The sequence below is a fragment of the Pieris brassicae genome, chromosome 6 (assembly GCF_905147105.1).
Source record: "Pieris brassicae chromosome 6, ilPieBrab1.1, whole genome shotgun sequence".
NCBI classification, from domain to species: Eukaryota; Metazoa; Arthropoda; class Insecta; order Lepidoptera; family Pieridae; genus Pieris; species Pieris brassicae.
The window spans coordinates 14,308,234-14,330,363 of record NC_059670.1 but is presented as its reverse complement, the minus strand read 5'-3'; the positions used below and the strand labels follow the sequence as shown (position 1 = coordinate 14,330,363).

The window sequence follows — 22,130 nt, the reverse complement described above, 5'->3', positions numbered from 1 at the left end:
TCTTTTCGGTTATTCGGTCAACTATTTTCTACTGAGAATGACTAGTAGTCACTCTGAAAAATTACTTTCCAAACTGCTTTGGGAGTCCGCGAGCACAGATAATAATACACTTCGATATCTCTTTCCACATCTCGCAAGGTCCACGCTTCAGCCGCGTACAGAAATATAGGCAAAGTGTCTCCACGAGCCTGGTTTTCGTGGCTTTTGTTATATTCCTGTTTCTCCATATGCTTTGTATATTTTCCATCGCCGTTCACCACTATAAGAATATAAACTGTGATAATAGACAGCGAACGAAGACAAAGACAAGATATTTTAATGATTGACCAAAGTTTTATCTCAAAACTTTCATCGTGTTTCCGAAAGGTCTCAATCTTATGACAAAACTTATTGATTTAACAGAATCTGTAGAACAAAGGCATAATTAACTTCTGAATTCATTTATTTGCCTGAGTTATTAATAATTAAAGTCAAACTAGCTCTAGCCCCAAAGACATTAGATGCTGCTAGGGGCCTATCCCGGCTTCGAACCGGTATATCATTTTAATCTTTTGAAAAAAATGTAAACTGTTACTCAACATATTACGTAATTTGTTATAAATGTAAAGCATAGTTTGTAAGAGAAATTACTAAAGAAGTATTCTATATAAAACATGGGTTTAAAAAGCGTATGGTGTAAATAAAATTAAAATAACTTATTGAAGTGAAACTTCTTTATAGGCGTTTGAAAAAAAAATACCGTCACATTTTTCCGTTACGCGCTAACTTCTTATTGTCCCTACCACGGTTGATTCCAAGAGATTCCATTTATAACAAAAATATATAATAACAATGATAGTAATAATTGTATTACAATTAATAAAATTTTGTAATAATCTTAGTAATAGTAATAAGGTAAAATTAAATAATTGTATTATTTGTATTCATGTCTATAATAATAAAAGCCTTTTGTTCAACTTTATCTTATTTATCTTCATTTAACCAATTTCTGTAAAGTTGCATAGTATAGTAGATAATTTTTCGAAAAATAAGTAAGTTACACTTCTAACGTGTGTGCACACATTTTTATTACTTATAGTAATTAATCCTTTTTTTTTAAAATCATAAGTGTATTATTGCGAGGCCATTATAGGGTTCTTGAAATTAAGAATATTATAATTTTTATGGTGAGCCCGGAACCTAAGATCTTGATTGGATCTTTATAGAGCTCCGAATACCTGAGGTATTTTAGTGGGAAAACCTACTAAGAATAGGTTTGACTTATACCTACAACTTTTTTAAAAATTAAGAACTCTAATATTAAAATGTATACCTACATATTTATTAAAGTCTCAGCAAAAAATAATATTCTATTTGAAATGGCCCCCTTTGGCTTTTATACAGGCCTTTAATCTGTTTGGCCACAAATATATGGAGAAGAGAAACATCTCCACTGCTTGCTCTAAAGATTTTTTGAAAAGCTCAATGTCGCCGTGTCGTTTCGAGCAGGCAGTGTCCTCTAAAATGGACCATAATTTGTAGTCTAAATGGCTGAACCATTTAGTCTGGGCTAGATGAGGCCCAGTCTTTAGCTCTTATAAAGTCCAGAATGTTGGTTTTAAGCCAGGCTTGGGTAATTCGTGCCTTGTGACCCGGTGAAGAATCCTTCTGGAAAGTCCACGGTATATTTTTTAAAAGTGTATTGCTGAGAGGTTTTACATGGTCCAATACTGCGTCTTTATACATTTTGGCTGAAGTTTTCACTCCTTTTTCACAAAAATGTAGTTTTGTGACACCTTGATAAGTTTTGTGACGCCCCACGAAACCATTATTGACGCAGGTTGATAACCACGTTGTACCTTTCCGACCACTTGAGCAGTTTCTTTAGAACTGTGAGCGTACACTTTATCATTTTGCTTATTGTAGTGTTCGTCAATCGTGAGTATATTTCTGTACTTTTCACCTGCGTATCGCAACACAATCGATCGCGTTTGGATCGATCCACTCTCTTTACTTGTAAAGATTGATTTAGAATATGTCCTAAACAAATATATCGAGAAAAAGCACCGAACTTCAGGTCTTGTTTTATAATACGCGACAGAGTCCTAGCGGGAATCTTTTCCGTGACAAGATTTTTTTTATTTCTACTGGAGTTTCAGGACGAATTCTATTGCATTAACAGCATTAACAGCCTTTGTAATTCTGACAGCACGCGGACGCCCCGATGTTTTCTGGTCTTCGACAGACGAAGTGTCGTTGTATCTGTTGATAGTTCATAGTACGATATACGAACATACGGCTGATAACAAGCTTTTGAAGTGTCTGGAATATGATCGACGGCTCCATACCCACTTTGTGCAAGGCGATGCCATTTTTTTTAACGCCCCATTCCATATGGGATATATAAAAAATATGTGAAATGGCGCAAAATCGAAAGAAGTTTTTAAAATAATAAACGTGTTCCAAATTTGAAATAATTAGAATGTTGAAAAATAAAAGTTTTTATGTAACAGTATTTATGGGCAGCCTAGTTAGATTAGGAAAACAGAAATACCTAAGGAAAGAATTCCGCAATGAAAATTCCCGTGAAAAGTGTAAATGCTTTTGTATACTCAGCCACTACTCGAATCCTTATATCGAATGTGTCTGCGATGGGGGCGAAACAGTTCATATATGGGGAATTCAGTAAATTTAATCATATATATATTTAAGATATAATACACATAAAGCACTGTTGTCCTACAGCTACTTCAGCATACGACTCATCGCTGAGGTATAATCTATATAATCGCTCGAAAATTTCTTGAGTTCGCCGTCTCAAATTCAAAAATTAATCATGTATTAGACAGAAGGATGATCACCTATTTGTCTATGTAATAAAGATGATCAATGAAACGAATGCAATTGGAAGACATGACCCATAGGGTTGTGACCGGATATATTTCATGTGTCCATTTTTTAAATTATAGTCTTGATAACAGTTTACATGTGTTTTAATTGCTTCGTTCTGTGCCATTAGTTTTGTCTAAATAACTATAGTTCTTATGTATTGCTGCACTTCTTGCTTCCTTTATCTAATTTATGTATTTTCTCACAGTCCTTGCCTGAAAGAGTACGCTCGAAAGCGATAAGGCCGCCAGTTGCCCTTCTTATCAAATAATTCTGATATTTACTTTAATAATGCACAATATTTTTATTAGTAATCATAACAATCAAATATACAGTATTTACAATTTCATAAGTATAATCAATGTATCAATACAAACCTCCATATTAATAATTAAAATAATTATAAATTAATAAAAAGAACATTTAAATAAATTTAAAAAGTTTGGTCCCTGTGGCAGTGTACTTTTAACACTGGCAGCATTTCCTCGCTGTATTGCTATACTTATTCGTTGAGCAAGGAAAGCTCTGCAGCTCTGGGTTCACCAGTACTAACTACCAGGCGCCAACTTAAATCTTAAATGAAGTAATAAATAGTTTAAATCGATATGTTTATAACAGGTTTTTACAAACAGAATCCACAGACAGATTTTTCGCAAGATTAATAAAAGTATAATCATTAAGCGGCACATATACATACATATTTTTACATAACACGGCAGGAGGCTCACCTGATGTTAAGTGGACATACCCACGGACACTCTCAATGCCAGAAGGCTCGCGAGCGCGTAGCCGGCGTTTTAAGAATTTGTTTCAAATCGATATATGAGCCTTGACGTGTCTATGTAAAAAACGGGTTTTATAAACAGAATCCACAGAGACAAAATCTTGGCGAACGGTCATTTGATGATTTCGTTGTTTTAACCATAAGTAAATCAATTAATATAATTCATTTTAAATATAAATAATATATAAGGTACAAAATAGCCTCCGCTACTAAGTTTTTTTTTAGTTAACAAAAATATGTTCTAATGTTTATAGTTTAAAATTGGAAGTTAGTTTAGTACTATATATAAACTAAATTTTATATTAAACACACTTAACTAATAAAATTAATAGATTTCCTATTCCAATCGCTTTAATTAACGAACTTAAACGTAAACCTAACGAATTGAGCAAAGTACGTTTGTTTGTTTGCACTTCAATTACTTCAAAGGAAATTATTGAAATTCAAACAAAGCCCTCCATTTTAGCGCGAATTAATCTTTACTAAGTAAATATTCAATCAGAAATTTCAGTTGCAGTTGCTGATTTCCAACAGCTGTTGGAAAGAGACGGACATATGGGCATTTGAGTTGAGTGAAAGAGATGAAAAGATAAGGTGTGTATTAAGAAATTCAAAACCATTCGATATTATTAATTTACTGGTAACATCGTGTTTGGCGTAGTGAATTTTTGGATGTGGTGCTTTTAAGCTATTCAAAATGCCTTTCTAGTGAGCAGTGTTAGCCTAGTGGCTTCAGCGTGCCACTCTCATCCCTGAGGTCGTAGTGCTCGTAATGGACTTTCTTTCTGTGAGCGCATTTAACATTGGCTGGCACGGTGAAAGAAAACATCGTGAGGAAACCGACTTGCCTTAGACCCAAGAAGTCGGCGGCGTGTCAGGTACTGGAGGCTGATCGCTTACTTGCCTATTAAATTAACAATTATAGATCATGAAACAGATACAGAACTCGGATTTCTAAAACGGTTGTAGCGCCATTGATTTTTTTATCCCGTACTATCTCATAACTCCTATTTAATTGAAATTATTTATAGGTTTAACAGGTCTTGTGCTGCGGATTATGATAATTTTGACAGGAAGTTATTGACATTTGCGATCTTATATATAAAGCTTAGACAAATTTGGAATAAAGCTGGCTAAATACTATAAAGATAATACTATATTGATTACTATAGTTACAATGTATGTTGTAATAAAATAAATATAGGCTACAGATTGCATCAGTTTGTTAAATCATTATTATAGATAAGTAAGAAAGTTTAATTGTTAAGGGACTGGTATCTTGGACTACCGAAATGCTACCGATACCTAACATTTAGTTAAACATTCATACACATTACACTCACTCATATGCACAGAGTTTATTGCCAGTTCTTCTCTCCTGTTCTACACCCTTGATTTGAGAACTGGCAGTAAATGTAAAACTAGATGCATTTAATGATTTTTTCTTTTTTTGACGTTCATAAGTGTACATTGTGTTACCTATATGAATAAATGATTTTTGACTTTGACTAAGTGTCTATTGGCGGCGATATCACTTAAATCAGTTGAGCTTCCAGCCCCTTTGCCCCCTGTTCAACAAAGAAGAAACATTGATTGTTCATGTCCAGTTGTTCATTTCTTTTTAGTAGCAGTAAATATTTATAATATCAATAATATCCAACTCACCGCATCCACTGGAATATTAGATATTAACGATTTTCCCAATTTTCGTAAATAACCGAGTCCCGCCTGTAAATGTCTATCATTACTAACAAAACGATTTGGTTACAAAGTCAACTTTGTTGTGCCTTTAGGAGATAGCTTAAATTAAAATTTATTCAAACACTCTATCTTATTTATGGATACAATTTATCAATGAAACAAGTGCCCATGACAACTTTGTAAACAAACACTCTGTTGCATTACAATATAAAAATTGAACATAATTAAATGAAACGGAAGGCAATTGGCGGAGTTATCGCTTTCGAGCGATCTCTTCCAGGCAACCACTGTGGGAATAAAATAAAATTAGATAAGGTGGGCAAGAAGTGTAAAAATATATGACAAAACTAGGCAGCCATTTTGTTCGTAGCCATTGTTTGTTTATTTAAATTCGGAAATATAATATTTAATAAATCCCATTGGTACACAGCAAAGATTCGAACGCTCAGGGCTGAGAATCACACGCTTTAGCCATTAGGCTAATGTTTTATTGCGTTTAATGTAATCAAATATTACCATGGTAACGTCACATCACCTCGACGTCCGCCGTTCCAAACTGAGGGTCTTTTATGACGGTTTAAGGCGCACCACCAGCTGCCTATTGAAGTATTTCCGAACTAACTTGACATAGAACCCTTCAAGAAAGGAATCCTCCGCCGGCAATGGACTAACCCTTTGATATTGAGAGTGTCTATGGGCGGTTTCACAGGTAAGCCACCTGTCCGTTTGCAGGTCATAAAAAAAAATTAAATTTATCAATTGGGGTTCAAGTGCACAGGTGCTAATAAAAGATTTAAGTTGGCGCCTGATAGAAAGTACCAGTGACCTCAGAGCTGGTGCTTTCCTCGCTCAACGAATAAGTATCGCAATACAGCGAAGAAATGCTGCCAGTGTTAAAAGTACACTGCCACAGGAACAAACATTTAAAATTTGTTTTAATTGTCTTTTTATTTATTTTTATTATTACAACATAACCTACACAGGTTAGAAAATTGAAAATTCTGTATATTTTATTGTTGATTACAAATAAAAACTATATTTATCTATGAGTAAAAAGTGCCCTATAGCCGAACTTGAACAAAAATGTAGCAAATACTAATTCTTTTTCTATTAACTCATAAAATATACAATATTTAATCGCTAGTAACAGCTGACACCCAAACTAAGGTGCTGTAATTCAATTAACTGCCGACTCCATAGTACTCACCACGATTGAATTAAAAGCAAATTAGATAAAAGTCTAATAAACTTTTGACTAATGTGATTTCTTGATTTTTTAATATCAGGAATTTATATTGTAATGTGTTTAAATTACACGTAAATTACAACTATTAAAATTATTGTGAAGGATCTTCTCAGTCGTATTCTTCATTGCCGCACTCTAAGGTGATTTCTGCCCTGCCAGTGACATCTCTCTACTTGGTACGGTCTATGGCTTCCCTTGGCGCGAGGTTAGATCCGAGAGAATCGTGACTTGGTTGGACTAGCCTTTTGCCTTATACTTTGCCAACAACAACCGACTTGTTCAGGTTATCTATTGTACGATGGACTGTTCTATGGTTTAGAGGGTCTCATACGAACTCTGTGAAGAAACAATACACGAATATGTATTTATTAATAGATAGATAAAATGTAATGTGTAGTTTTGGTTAAAGCCCGCTCTTAATCTAAAATGAACTTTAAGGCTTGCGTGTACGGATAAATATTGATTATAATATTTTATAACCTATGTTAATTTGTATTATAAATAATGAATAATTTTTTGAATTCGGCAATTTTTGAGTTATTTTTAAGGAAAATACAAAACCATGCCTGTTAAATTGTATCAAAATTATTTATTTCATCACTGTAAGTCCCATAGACTGGAAGAGACTATTTGGTTGGAAAGTTTGATTAAATAAGTTATTTTTCTTCGAAGTCTCAAAGCTTATTATAGAGTTCGTGTTTAAGCGATCACGGCGATAACATTAAATTTATTTTGTTTAGACATTTAGCTTACTTGCTTTGCTCCGGTTTTACTCTCGTTTAAGGATAAAATTTGACTTTTTCATTTACCTATCACAATTACTTTGTAAACCAATTGTTATGCTTTGTTTATTATCTTCTCTTTATCTTTGATTCATTCGATATTTAATTTTACTAAAGTATTATAATGAATTTCGACGCTTCGATGGACGACGAAATTGTGCTAAATTTGTTTTCCACCGTATTTTTGACCACCAGACGATTGGCCACAATCCCTATCTGATATAAAGTGAGATGTAGCCTATTATCGAGGCCAAACCTGTCCAAAAGATGGCCATTAATTTTTCGGGCAACCCTAGACATTGGTATGAGTCAAGTTCAAAAAATATTACATGAATATTTAGGCGTCAGCTTTGTACCAGATAGATTCCCCATACTTTAACGACGACCAGAAACTTTTTACCCGTCCATGCGAAGGTGTCGCATGGACTGGTGAATATTTGACGATGGCAGGTGTCGACATGAGTTATCCACCATACAGTTCTGACCTGGCGCCCTGTGACTTTCCTTTATGCCCAAGAACTAATGATAAAATTCGAGGTATTCGCTTACGAAGTTATGGTCGAGGTGTAAATGGCAGCCTGTGTTACATTATTAATAATGATAATTTGATATCGAAATTCCAATGAAATGATTGTTAATTGACATCGAAACCGGACGTCATGGGTTTGGACTACCGTACGGTTACATTACAAATATTCATAACAAATATAATTACTAAAAAGAACAAATTTACACGAAATTAACCACACTATATGTATAATAAACTACAGGTAACCACTATTCAGACAATAATGATTATAACATCTATATCTGGTGACGAAGTAACGAAGAAGTGAAAACGGAGTGTCACAGTTGACTATAAGGGCCAGGTCAGGCTATTTGGAGAGCGTAGCTGAAAACCAGTTATCCCTCACTACGCTTCACGTGAGATTTTTCAGCTTTTACAATAGATATACCAAAATTAGTCTTTGTCAACCTTATAATGTTAATACAAGATATATGGCCGAGGTACGATAAACTCAAAAACTACTAAATATATTTTTTAACTATAATGTAAAATAAATCACTACAACTTTTTTAGATCTAGGCATCAGATTTCTGTATCTGTTTCATAATCATTAGTCTTATAGTCGATTTTTTGGGATCTAAGGCAAGCCGGTTTCCTCACAATATTTTCTCTCACCGTTCGAGCAAATGTTAATGCGCACATAGATAGAAAGTCCATAGGTACACGGCTCAGGATTTAATATACGACCTCAGAGATAAGAGTCGCACGCTGAAGCCACTAGGCCAACACATAGATTTATGTATTGGTTTAACAAATATTCACTTATTCATTGTTAGTTTTATGTAAATTTACGAAGATATAACGAATATTGTTGAAGAGTTTTATTATTATTTTAATTATTAAAAAGATTTTTCTCATTGAATAACAACTATAAATAGAGGGTTAGTGCTTTATACTGAACAAAAAGAGATAAAAAGAAACTTTATAACTCATAAACTTGTGATCGGACATCGAAGTGACATCAACTTACTCGTTGACACACGTTTAACTTGTCGGGCCATGAAAACTACTAATGCCTATAATAAACTGCTAATAATCTTTTTCAATTAAAACATACTCGCAGTATCTAATGTTACTACATAGAAACATAGGAGTTGTTCGGATTAATACCTGCTGCTTATTGTCATCATCGAACGTCAAGGCAGAATAGGAAATTACACCTGTATCACCTCGTGTCTGTGAATAAAGCAGAGCACTTACCAGCCGAGCATAAAATAGAGTTCTGGCAGCAAACACAATAGTTATATAGTTTCTGATAGTTTTTAGAAAGAGTTCTGCACTTTAAAGCCCAGGTGTTTTTTTTAAATCGTGGAATGCTCTGCCAGCTTCCCAATCAACAGCAGAGCATTTCTTATCACCTCAACGTCTGCGTTCCACAACGGAGCATTGTTTAAGGTAGCCCACTGAAGTTCCGAACCAAATCGACTTTGGGTCCTTCAATAAAACAGCGTACCAATTCGTAAAAGGTCGGCAACAGACTCGCAAATCCTTTGATATTGAGAGTGTCTATGGGCGTTATCACATAACATCAGGTGAGCCTTCTGCCCGTTTGGCCGCTGTTACATTAAAATAGAAACAAATTAATTGTAACGATATTTTAAACACTTGTTATAAGGCTGATAATAACAAGTTATCTGTTATTTAAAATATTTCATATCTCAAGAATACCTTCCACTCGCTAGTTCAATGGCCAGCTCCATTTCTGCCCATTAAAAGCTACAGGTGGGGCGTGACAACGGTTCTGAGTAAAATTTTAGTGTCGCTCATTAAACTCTGAAATTGTGAACACGCTAGATAGATATCCCAGTTTTATTTATTTTCATTTTAACGATGTCAAACTATTAAAATGAAATAAAAGTCATAAAGTCTCTTTTACGATTTAAAATCGTCACTAAAAAGGCTTTACGTGTAAAAGACGACTTTAATGATTAGTAAAAGTATCCTTTTTATTATTCAATCTGGTCTCCACGGCGAAAAGTTGTTATATCTTTCAGGAAGATTGACAAGATATATACAGTAGGGCCAGGTCACATTTGTATGGAAATACCTCAACCGTTCACACTCAACCTATACGTTAGTGCGTCGATCGTATAGATACTTATTTATACATATACGATAACGAATTATTTCACAATTACAAGAAGTTCAACAAAATATTCTATGGACACACGGTAATATAGAATAAACTTTGTAGGATACTCTCTTAAAGTCGCATATAGACAATTAAATTGACCATTTAATATTCTTTAGCATTTAAAAGATGCACCTTATCGACGTTTCCTTTTTCGGAAGCATTTATTTTGATTAAAACACAACACAATCGCTCTGTAGATTCTAAACGCAGAAACTGACTAGGTGCGTAATGCAGCAGGTCTATTTTGATCGAATAGAGGCGACTCATGAAACGCTCGACGCATTTTCCGTTAAATATGAACTGGCCGTTACATAGTAACTACTATACTATGTTTAATAGTTTGTAGTTTGAACGTCGGACGTCAAAGCACATTACGAAATTCCACCCATATCACCTCGATGTCCGCCGTTCCGCAAATGAGCGTTATTTAAAACAGTTGTTGCATCACCACTATGTGGAACCAGCTACCCACTAAAGTACTTTCGAACCAATTTGACCTTCATGGAAAGAGCGTACCAATTCCTAAAAGGAGATATCACTTGACATTAGATGAGCCTGCTGTCCGTTTGGCCCCGTTACAAAAAAAAATACACACATGCGATGCATGCGCATTGAACATTACACAAACAGAAAAACTAAATATTTGTCCAAAAATAAAAAATCTGAAAACAAATATTTTGATTGTAATATATATTCCTTTTCATATAAAAAAAATCTTAATTAAATTTTCAAAAAGACATTACAAAATCATAAACGGAAAGTTAAATAACATACCAATTGCAAGTTACATCAAATACAAATTTCATTAAATACTTACGTAAAGGACAATATTATAAATAATATTGGTATAACGTATATTATATATTATTATCAAAGTCCCAAACACTATTTTATTATCAAATATCAAACAATTGAAGATCACGTGGTCTCTTCTTCATCATTCGCGACCTGCACGTTAAAGCGAGAAGACGCCTGGGGTTGAATCTCTATAGGTTCTTCTACTGACGGTATTCGATATCCCATCAAAGCTGCACCGTAGTTACCAAGACCGGTATCCCAGAATACTATCTGAAAAAATTACCCATTAATTAGATGAGTGTCTCTTTTGATTACAGCGTATATTTGACAGAAGACGAAGGAGTACCATAGGTAAGAAAGGTTAAAGATAAAGATTTATATAGATATCAGACCTCTTTGCCTGTTGTCCAGTATATAGTGTCCATGAGCGGCGGTGTCCCTTAACATCAGGTGAGCGTCCTGCTCGTTTGCTTCCACTTCAATAAACAAAAGTTATAGCTGGATGACTAATCAGCTAATTCAGAAACAGATAGTCTGACGGGCTCGGGATCTATTTCCAAAACAACAATTATTATCAGCCGCACATAAATACAGAGTGGCGTGTTAAGTGTTTTAAATCGTGTATAACGAGTATATATGAGCGATACGGATCAGTGTTAGCCGAGTGGATTCAGCGTACAACCCTCATCGCTGGGGTCGTAGGTTCGATGTACTGTGCACGAGTGGGCTTTCTGTCTATGTGCGCATTCGCTCGAACGATGAGGGAATACATGGCGCGTGAAGAGACCAGCATGTCATAGACCCAAACAGTCGACGTTGTGTGTGAGGCACTTGAGATCACCCATTTGCTTATTAAAAATTATCACGAAGCAGATACAAAGATCCGAGACCGAAAAGGTTAGCTCCATTGATATAATTAGAGATCAAATCTGCATCTGAAATATATAATGCTAGCTAAAATATTATTAATATATAATATTCATACCTGATCATCAATAACATATCGAACATAATAAATTTCATTAAATTTTACGAATCCTAATGAGTCAGCTATTTGCTGGCCCCTCCCCGTAGTAAAAAAACCAGCTATGGCAGGAACGTTAGCGCTCGTACTGAGACTAATCGCCCCTTTTAGCATTTCCTTTGATATACCTGAAATTCATTAAGTATTTTCTTTGAGCATTAATTACGTTGTGCACCAATAGAGTTCTTTTGTTATATGTTATGGGAAAGGAAAGTGGTAAGGGTTGAAAGGGTGAAGGGGTGAAGGAGATAGTTAAAATTTATTATGAGTGATAATTAATAAGAGTATTCATATTTAGAACACATATTTGGTCTAAAATGACTACGTTCTACTTCTTTAATTACAAGTTCATTTCTCTTCTACTGTTAATTAGCGACCTACATATATTCATTATGATTCAATAATCTTAAGATAAGCTTTAACTTTTTTATATTTTAGTTTAATATTGTGTTATTTTTGATAATTAAAAATTGATAAATAGAAAATTAAAATAAATTTAGAAAGTTTAGTCCCTGTGGCTGTGTACCTAAAACGTTGTCAGTATTTCCTCGCTCTATTGCGATACTTATTCATTGAGTAAGGAAAGGTCCAGCTCTGGGGTCCTTTAACAAGCGCATGTGCCCTTGAACGGTGCAAGAATCTCTACTCCAAGGGGAACAAAATCAAAGTTAGAGGAAAGACTCCTATATTTTTTGTTTAAATTTTGTATTTATAAATTTTTAATAAATATTACTATTTAGGTTAAGTAAAGTAAATACTGTATAATAATGATTTGCACTTTACTCTACCAAGTAAGTAATTCTTTTTTTCGGTAACCTGTTTTTTATCTTTATTTTAAAAGGTAACAAAATGTAAATAAGAAATACGCCCTAAAATGTTTTCGTAATGTAGGTTTTTTTAACTGTATATATTTGTACTAGCTTTAACGACTGTTATCTATGCAACATAGACTCTCACCTCTATGCCGGTACCTGGGCTTCAGCGCCAGCACATATATCTTGAAGTACCGCCTCACACCAAGCTTATCGAATAGGTTCACTGGCTTCTCTAACTCGTTATTAAACGCTACCACCGTTGAGTATAGAGGATTGTAAGTGATCTTGACTCGGCTGAATGTGCGCGAGAATGCCTCTAGAAACAAAGTAGGAGTACCATATCATACTCTATTGCCTTTAGCTTGCAACTCTCCCCGAGGACCAGGAAACATCGTAAGGAAACCAGTATGCATTAGACCCAAAAGTCGATAGCGTCAGGCGCAAAAGGCTCACCTACTTTATCTATTGATAAAACAAATCCCGAAGCCGATATAGAAAATAAAGCTTGTCTTAAATAAGAGTTAAATCAAGCCCTGTTCATGAGTTTTTATAAAATATAATGTAGAAGATGGGTGTGCCCACCTAATCTATAAGTATAATAAATACCGTCTACGAAAATCGGTAAAACCCAATTCAAGCAAAGCCTGGATATTAAAGGCAATCAGTTCACCTTACGTTTTGAGCGGGCAAGCCTAATATAGACTCATACCAAGAGACTACTTGAAATCCAATTTGCCTACAAAACGTATGGTCCAAATTGTATCCATTTTTACTCTTTAACACGTTCTATGTACGAAGAGCAGTGTTGGCGTAGTGGCTTCAGCGTGTGACTCTCATCCCTGAAGTCGAAGGTTCGATCCCCTGCTCTGCACCTATGGACTTTCTATGTGCGCATTTAATATTCGCTCGAACAGGGAAGGAAAACATCGGGAGGAAACCGGCTTGCCTTAGACCCAAAAATTCGACGGCATGCGTCAGGCACAGAAGGCTGATCATCTACTTGACTATTAGATTAACAAATGATCATGAAACAGATACAGAAACCTGAGGCCCAGGCCTAAAAAGGTTGTAGCGTCGTTGATTTATTTTAAGTATGGAGAGTAGAACATAAAGGTGATACATTTCAGTCAAAAGTCATACATTAAAATTTCAAAGTGGCTAAAAAGAAAAACACAGTTTCTGCCACGGACCACTACTGTGTGGAACCGGTTGGCCATTGAAGTATTTCCGAAAGCACCAACACACCTAACACTTCTTTAAAGGCTGGCAATGCAATCGCGGGCCCTCTGACACTGTGAGTGTCCATGGCCGCCGTATCACTTAACATCAGATGAACCTCATCTCCACTTGTTTAATCTATAAAAAGGATTGTGTATTATGATTTTTAAGAATCCAAAACAACCAGGTGTAGGAATTAATAAGCCCCGCGTCATCTTATGACTTGCATCACACGCTAAAACCGAAAGCTGAATCGGAATTCTTTTTACGGATACTGTAAAAATTTAGGCTCAAAGAATCCAAGGAATCCACTCTCTAATGTTACGACCGATACAGGAAAATCGAGTTTTAGTCGAATCGACGCTATATTAGAAACGGGACAGATTTGAATTTTCCTATCGTTGTTGGCGAAAACACTTTTTTAACCATAGTATTGCAATTATTCTTTTCATTGCATCGCATTTCATGAATCCGTGAAATTAGTTTTTGAAGTGAAACTTCTTAATCAGCGTTGTAAAAAAAAATACCATCACATTTTTTGGTTACGCGTACATTATTCCGTTGTACGTCACATAATTCCTTTACGCGTCACATTTTTTCGTTAAGCGCCATCTTTTTCTTGTCCCTACCATGATTGATTTGAAATTCTTTAATAATCTTAGTAGTAAGGCGAAATGAAATAATTGTATTTTTTGTATTCATGTCTACGATAATACCAGCATTTAGTTAAACTTTATTTTAAAAAATTCAGTAAAGTTGCATATATAATATTAGGTCATTTTTCGAAAAATAAGGTCATAAAGAAGTTTCACTTCTTACGTGTGCACACTAGTACACGCACATATTTATTTTTACCGTCCCATTTTTTTTATGCGTCACATTTTTCTGTTACGCGCCATCCTTTTCTTGTCACACGGTTGATTCGATTAATAGGTAATTGTATTATTTGTATTCATGTCTATGATAATAAAAGCCTTCTGTTAAACTGTATCTTATTGAACCAATTTCTGTAAAGTTGCATATAGTACATCATTTTTCGTAAAATAAGGTCGAACGTACGTATATAATGTTTTTATTTAATTTGGTTTTGCTCTGCTTGCACTTTACCCATCATAATTATTTTTTGAGTTTTTTGCCTTACTAGGGTTGCCTGGAAGACATTGCTGGTTAGCGATAAGGCCGCCCGATACATCCCTTATAATTTGTATGTATTATGTTATTTTTTCTTCTATAAATGTAACGAAGTGTAAAAAAATATTGTACATTTAGTTACGTGAATAATTACTTAAAACTCTTTAAAAGCAAAAAATTACTTAACAACAAAGAGGGAGTCAGCTTAGAGGATAGATAAAATTAAAGAAACATCAGGTGGCACATGGCATAGGGTGGCACAGAGCAGACAGGAATGGCGGGATTTGAAGGAGGCCTTTACCAAAAAAGGGCACACAGATAGCTAAAAGAAGATTGAAATAGAAACATGTTTAAATGTATCTGAATTAAAAGGCTGTAATTATTATTATTAATTTTTCCTTACAAGGGTTGCCTGGAAGAGCTGGCTTATTGATAAAACCGCCCGTTACGTCCTTAATCTATATTATTTGAATGTGTATGTACCAGTAATTTACCTATATTATATTATATTTTCTGCAACCTTGCTGAGGACGGTACATTTAATCTTAATTGATGATCGATAGTGCAATTTTATGATTAAATAATTTTCACAAATTTCAATAAATTTCGAATTCAATAGCATCTTTAGTGACCGTTTTATACTTAATATTTTTCTTGTAAGATTTCAAGAACTGCATAGCTGTGGACTTTTTTTATATAATAAATTTTAAATACATATTTTAATCTCAAATCCACCTTCTTGAACAGAAACAAAACTGTTTGAGTTACTAAAACTAGTGTAGTGAATATCATTGTTATATAGTATCAAAATATTATATAACAATAAGACCGTTAATGAACATTACCTTCGTTTAAGATATTTACTAGTATTGTAGAAGTCAACATAATTCAAACTCAAACTCAAAATAACTTTAGTCATATAAGTAAACAAGGACACTTATTAACGTCAGAAAAGAAGTTAAATTAATTGTAAATTAACATTTACTACCAGTTCGCAAGTCAAGGGCGTAGATCGAATAAAAAGTACTGGCAAGAAACTTTCCGCCACTCTTTTTGATCGCTAAGTTTTGAGTCATAAAAATTATTTTAACTGGATCAAATCAATTATTATTTAGTCATAGTTCTCTAATTTCGCTTGGGAGTTTGTTGTAAAAACGAATACAATTTCGAAAAAACGAGTGGTTTATCTTCTGGAGCCTGGTTGGTCGTATACTTTAATTGATTCTGTTTCGAGTGAAAGTCACCATTTGTTTTAAAAAGTTTTTTTTAATTAGCATTAATGAGCCACCATGAATTGCATTTTCTCTTTGATTGAATTGCAAAACACACTACCAACCCTGTGGTTACAAAAATTAAACAAAACTTAACATTTGTTAGCTAGTGCTCTGGTATGCACAAAAAGTCTATTATTTTACTATTGAAGAATAGTTCGATTCCTCTCTTTATTTTTCATCCCCTGTATATTTTGATGAAATACAATATTTTTTTAGGGATGACTTATATCACTAATACTAACTTTATTATTACAAAAGTGTTGCTCTGTTGTCTTATTATCTAATTTAAATAAATATTATTTGGAATTTCTCCCAAAGTCTTATAAACTAATATTGCTCAATAGAAGCAAGCGGTCAAGCCAAATTCTTGGCTGTCATCTCTATAAAATAAATTACATACTAACCATAATTATTGTATTGACAGATTGTAGTTCATGTAAGAAAATAATAATATGCATATAGAATGTACTTAGATTTGAACACACTCAAGATTCTTTTTTATTGGATAGGGCGGCAACGAGCCTACAAGTTCTTTTTTATAGAACAGAGGGCAAACGGGCAGGAGGCTTATCTGATGTTAAGTGATACCGCCGCCCACGGACCCTTAATGCCAGAGAGCTCGCGAGTGCGTTGCCGGCCTTTTAAGAATTGGTACGCTCTTTTCTTGAAGGACCCTAAGTCCAATTGGGTGGGAAATACTTCAGTGGGCAGCTGGTTCCACATAGCCGAACAGGCAGTCATCGCAGCCTGTGAACGCTCTGTTTAGTGGCTGCGTATTACAGTACAATATTGCAAATAACAAAATATGTGTGTCGTTCACAAACGCTTAACCACCGGTAATTCGATATTCGACTTAGTAATTGCACGAAATATATATTGAGTGAGTTTGTTCTATTTTCGAGGTCGAGCGAGTTATAAAACCAAACTAAAACCGTTAATAAGTTCAACAAATATGATAGTATCATTTGTTTATTAACTAGAGATAAATGACCTCATATTTCAGCTACGAAACACAAATTTCTTAAGGCATCTATAACTTATCTATAAAGCACTGGTGGCCTAGAGGCTTCAGTGCGACTCTCATCCCTGAGGTCGCCGGTTCGAGCCCCGGCTTTGCACCAATGGACTTTCTTTCTATTGCGCATTTCGGACCGGAAAAACGTCGACGGCTTATATTAGGGATAAAAAAAACCTACTTACTATTTATTAGAAAAAAAGAATAATCAGATAACAGAAATCTGAGGTCCAAAGCTTGCGCGACTGGTTGTTTAGACCTAGCAATTATTTTAATCATGACAGAAGTATAGTTGTGATAAAATTTATACATCGCTAGTCCCCACACTACACCCTTGTGTTGTGGGTAATTAGATAACAATTATTCCGCGATACATAGTGTATGTTTAACTCATGTTTATAAGAAAAAGTACATAAGTATGCGTGAGTGTATGAGTATTCGAATGGGTGTGTGTGCGTATAATTTATTCTGTATTTTAGACTGAGTGTTGTTACAAGCGTGCGCTGTGACTGTTTTTGGAGCCTAAGAGTCAGAGTCATGCCAAAATACGTAGAAAGACGTATGTACATTCGAAATCCATTTCGGCTAGAGTAATTTTTATGTTCTGTGAATACAAATTCACAGAACAGTTTACTACCACAGAATCCATAGATTAAACTATGTTACTAACGTTTCTCCTGAATCCTCATGATGAGAACACCTATAAGTTTGTCTGTCCCTTCCTTGACCGCAGCAATCGACATTTTGTCTTTCATCCAAATTCTGGCTTGATGTGTGAATTCATCCACTCCTTCCTTATCGTCAGCTATCTTCACTGACCGGTATGTAATCTAAGGAAAATAATGATGCGTCAGTCAATAAATACATTTAAACGTCCTGTTAGTTTAATTTGAACTAACTAAAATCCGGTAATGTGCCTAACCTATGCTGGACTCGTTTTATGATTTTGCTATGTATAAACTGATATATAACTCAGAGCGTTAATTTAGTATGATGTTCGGTAAGTCATCGACAAGTTAATATGTGTTGAGGTGGTATATCAGGACATCGAGACTCAATTATTAGTAAAACAAAACCAGACCGCGTGACCTGGCCAGAACAATTGCTTTTATAATATGAGACCCACCCTGTCATCATAGGGGCAACTTCATACTTAAAACTTCCTCATGCATCATTCAAGATATTGGTAAAACCACAATAAATTCCGTGCAGTAGTTTTTGAGTTTATCCCGAACAGACAAACGCGACAGAGGATTTGTTTTTAGTTAATTTCATTTTACATTTTTCTCCAACTCACTTTGCAATTGCGACTACCACTTAGACTTATAATTTTCAAGTTATAAGTCAAGAAAAAAATGCTTGTTTGTTAGTGGCTTCCTATTTTTAAGAGAATTTTCAAAATAAGTTTAGTCTCACAAAGTTAATCTCTTTATGATATTAATATAATTTTTCTCTTGGACTACAGCCTCTGCTTTCTTTGCCGATGAGTAGGGATATCTACTGATTCAAATTTAATAACGTAAAATAAGTAATATCTGTATCTTATACACCATAATAAATATATTTTATTTTTCTTCTTTCTCAACGAATTCCTTCCTAATTATCTCCCAAATAAATTGAGTTAATAAATTATTTCTAATTAATTAGACACTATACTAAACTCACATTCACCGTAAAACATAAAAGGCATTACAGTCTAAACGCTGGAAGCTAAGTATAAAAGCCTACAAAACTTTCTAAGCACCACTTCCGCAGGTGTAAAAGCTTAGGTCGCCGTGTGGACTTGTTTGTTTATCTTTGCTAAATACTGAGTGAAAAGCTTACGAATTACGACCCGTTGTTTGAATAATAGTTAACCTACTGTGTGGCTTCGTGGAACTGGTACTACTGGTAAATGTTATTAGAAACTTTCGAAAATTATGGAAACAAATTTCTACTTATAGAATTAATACTGGATGTTTCGCCACCTGTTTCATATAATATTTTTCAACACTTTAAATTCTCCAACCCGAAACAATAATTGTTAAATTGGAACTCAGAAGTTATCGGAGACGGAGACAGTTGAATGTAAACATTCCTATTGACAATGTTTGGGAAATAAGCAAACGGACGATGATTTCGCCGCCCACACTGACATTACCAGGGAGCTCGGAATTGCGTTGCCGGCCTAAATGTATACTTTAAATTAATTAATTTATAACTATACAACTACACCAACTACTTATTCTTTACCGTATCATATATTTCGTCATTATTGCGAAATCGCTCCGAGAACATATTATTATTAAATACTAGCAACACCTTTGTTAACCACCTGGTGCCACATATTTGTTCTACCCCTAGGGACTGCAAATAACCTTTAATCCACTGATTAAAGATAACTGTAATCAAGATAAATTTAAGTATTTTCAGTACCTCTTACAATAGGTGTCGAAAGCCGTTACCGATATAATTTGTTCAGCTTGATCGTTTCGGGGAATTTAAAAATACTGGCTCATTGTTGAGACTTGAAAGTATCTCAATTACGCAAATTAGCGTTTCAATGGACAATCCATTTTTCCACTTTCTCTTTGATTAAATATTTCGCGATGTAATTGGATTTTTTGATTACTTTTACAACTCGAATTTAAATGATAAAATATATTTTATAAATAATTCATATTTTACGTTACATCGACTGAACTTTATTATAGTGAAAGTGTGTTTGTTGACATGTTCACTTGATTTTGTTAGTATGACAGATAAGTTTTAACCCGAAACCTAGTTCAGGCCTATAGAATATGGAACCATGTGGTGTACATTATATATAATGCATTTTCCACAGTACACGCATAATCTATCTAAAATACATGACATTTACGATTAATATTAATTTTTACAAAAAAAGTCTAAAAAATTAACTACAAATATTAGCTTTTTATGTGATTTCCTATTTAAAATAAAAATAAAAAGCTGTGTTGGCCTAGTGGCTTCAGCGTGCGACTCTCATCTCTGAGATCGTAGGTTCGATTCTACGTGCGAATTTAACATTCAGCTCGAATGGTGAAGGAAAAGATCGTGAGAAAACCGGATTGTCTGAGACCCAGTCGACGGCGTACGTCAGGCACAGAAGGCTGATCACCTACTTGCCTATTTGATTAACAAATGATCATGAACAAATACAGAAATCTGAGGTCCAGATCTAAAAAGGTAGTAGGGCCATTGTTTTGTCTGATACTATTATTGCTGTCCTGCGCCTGATTGGCGCCTGCAGGGTACTCTGAGGGACGACTGATTGGGCAACAGCATCTATAGTCTCAATATTTTAGAGCGAGCTAGATGACTCGAAGCTTTTAAGACGTGGTATTACCATCGCATGCTTCGTATCAGCTGGTTCCTAACAGCGACAAAAGAAACAGTCCCTCGACGAGTCGGGACAACCCCAACATTTATGCAGAGTGCTAAAATATGAATAATCATATCTACGACACGTTTTGCGTCATCATTGATACGACATGTCGCAGCTCATAATGATGGGCAATATTCAAGGCAAGAGACGGGCTGGTAGAAGAAAGAAGCCGTGGTTGCGGGACGTACGGGAGTAGACACATCACTGCCGAGTAGCTTTTAGACTAGCGAAAGATTCCCGGCAATTCAAGTTGCTAACAGCCAATCTTTAATAATAAAGTAGCACCAGAAGAAGAAGATATATTGTTTAATATACGTAATACGTAAATATGCACTGATTTCATACATACTTCTTCAGTTAAGTAATGTTTCTTCAATAGCCTGACTGCATCCTCATACCGCCTCTCCTGTAAGTCTTCGAACCGTATTCCGCCAGGATACCTTCCCCAGATTGATGGTGCCTTTATTCTGGTTTCTAAGATCTTCATTTTCTCCAACTGTTCAGCTTCTGTACTCTTTGCCATCTTATACTGTGTCTGTAAATTACAAAATATACTTCTACAATTGAAACATTTTAACATTCAATAACACACCCAAACACGCTTTGTTTATAGAACGAGACAGTATGAATTAGACATCCACATATAAAAATAAATATTTTTATTCGTCTCAAAGCCCTCACAATAACGTTGCCCTAAAATAAGTTTCAAATAAAACTCAATTTTACATCAATTGAATTAAATGACCACGTCTTACTTACTAAAAAACTTTAATTTAGAAAAGAAAAGCTGTATGAAATTATATTAAATATATTTATAAAAACTACACAATTATTTAGACAAACTTGATATGAAAATGTCAATGTCAGCCAATAATTGGCGTTATTTGTCATTTTGATGTATGCTGGTATAATCTATGGTTTAGATTAAAACAAACGAAACAAATCTATGGTTCTTTTATCGTCTATTAAATACTCAATTGAAAATGAATTTATTAATATAAAATAGACCTATACATATATACCTGACGGCTAAAATATGAGCGGAGAAAAATAAATGTTGGAAAAATAAAGATTTCTTTAATAATAGGAGATATTCAGTTACGACGATACGCGGCTACAACATTATGAGTCATAATGCGCACATAGTCTCAATAAGTCCAGCTGAACTAGTGAACCATTAAACCGTTTGGAGTGAAATCTGTGAAAGAAGCCGAAGGCAACAAAGGAGGCTGGATACAAATTGCTTAAATTATAAAATTACTGATTGCTTTGAACGCTTAAGGGTTTTAATACAAAGTTTATTAAACTGTTTGTAATTTAAATGTTTCTCGGAATGAAGATCGCCTCAAATGACAAATGAACAGTTTCCTGGTATTAAAGCTTG

General features: G+C 34.6%; 1 protein-coding gene across 1 annotated transcript; it reads right to left on the bottom strand.

Moving 5' to 3' along the window:
• Positions 1-10,843: 10,843 nt before the first annotated feature.
• Positions 10,844-21,609, bottom strand: LOC123711076. The gene is made up of 6 exons (XM_045663481.1): positions 21,506-21,609; positions 21,096-21,281; positions 18,029-18,188; positions 12,863-13,036; positions 11,867-12,033; positions 10,844-11,151 (listed from the first exon to the last, which is right to left on the bottom strand). Exons 2-6 carry the CDS (start codon positions 21,267-21,269, stop codon positions 11,002-11,004), a joined length of 825 nt encoding a protein of 274 aa, XP_045519437.1. The 5' UTR covers positions 21,270-21,281; positions 21,506-21,609; the 3' UTR covers positions 10,844-11,001.
• Between the last annotated feature and the right edge of the window lie 521 nt (positions 21,610-22,130).

What these genes read in the sequence shown, in the direction of transcription:
- LOC123711076 (XM_045663481.1), bottom strand. Translation starts at nt 21,269, where the DNA reads ATGGCAAAGAGTACAGAAGCTGAACAGTTGGAGAAAATGAAGATCTTA. An exon ending in CATGAGGATTCAGGAGAAAC is followed by an intron (nt 13,037 to 18,028) that starts GTTAGTAACATA and finishes CTTTGTTTCTAG; the next exon opens with AGGCATTCTCGCGCACATTC. An exon ending in GCCCAGGTACCGGCATAGAG is followed by an intron (nt 12,034 to 12,862) that starts GTGAGAGTCTAT and finishes AATGAATTTCAG; the next exon opens with GTATATCAAAGGAAATGCTA.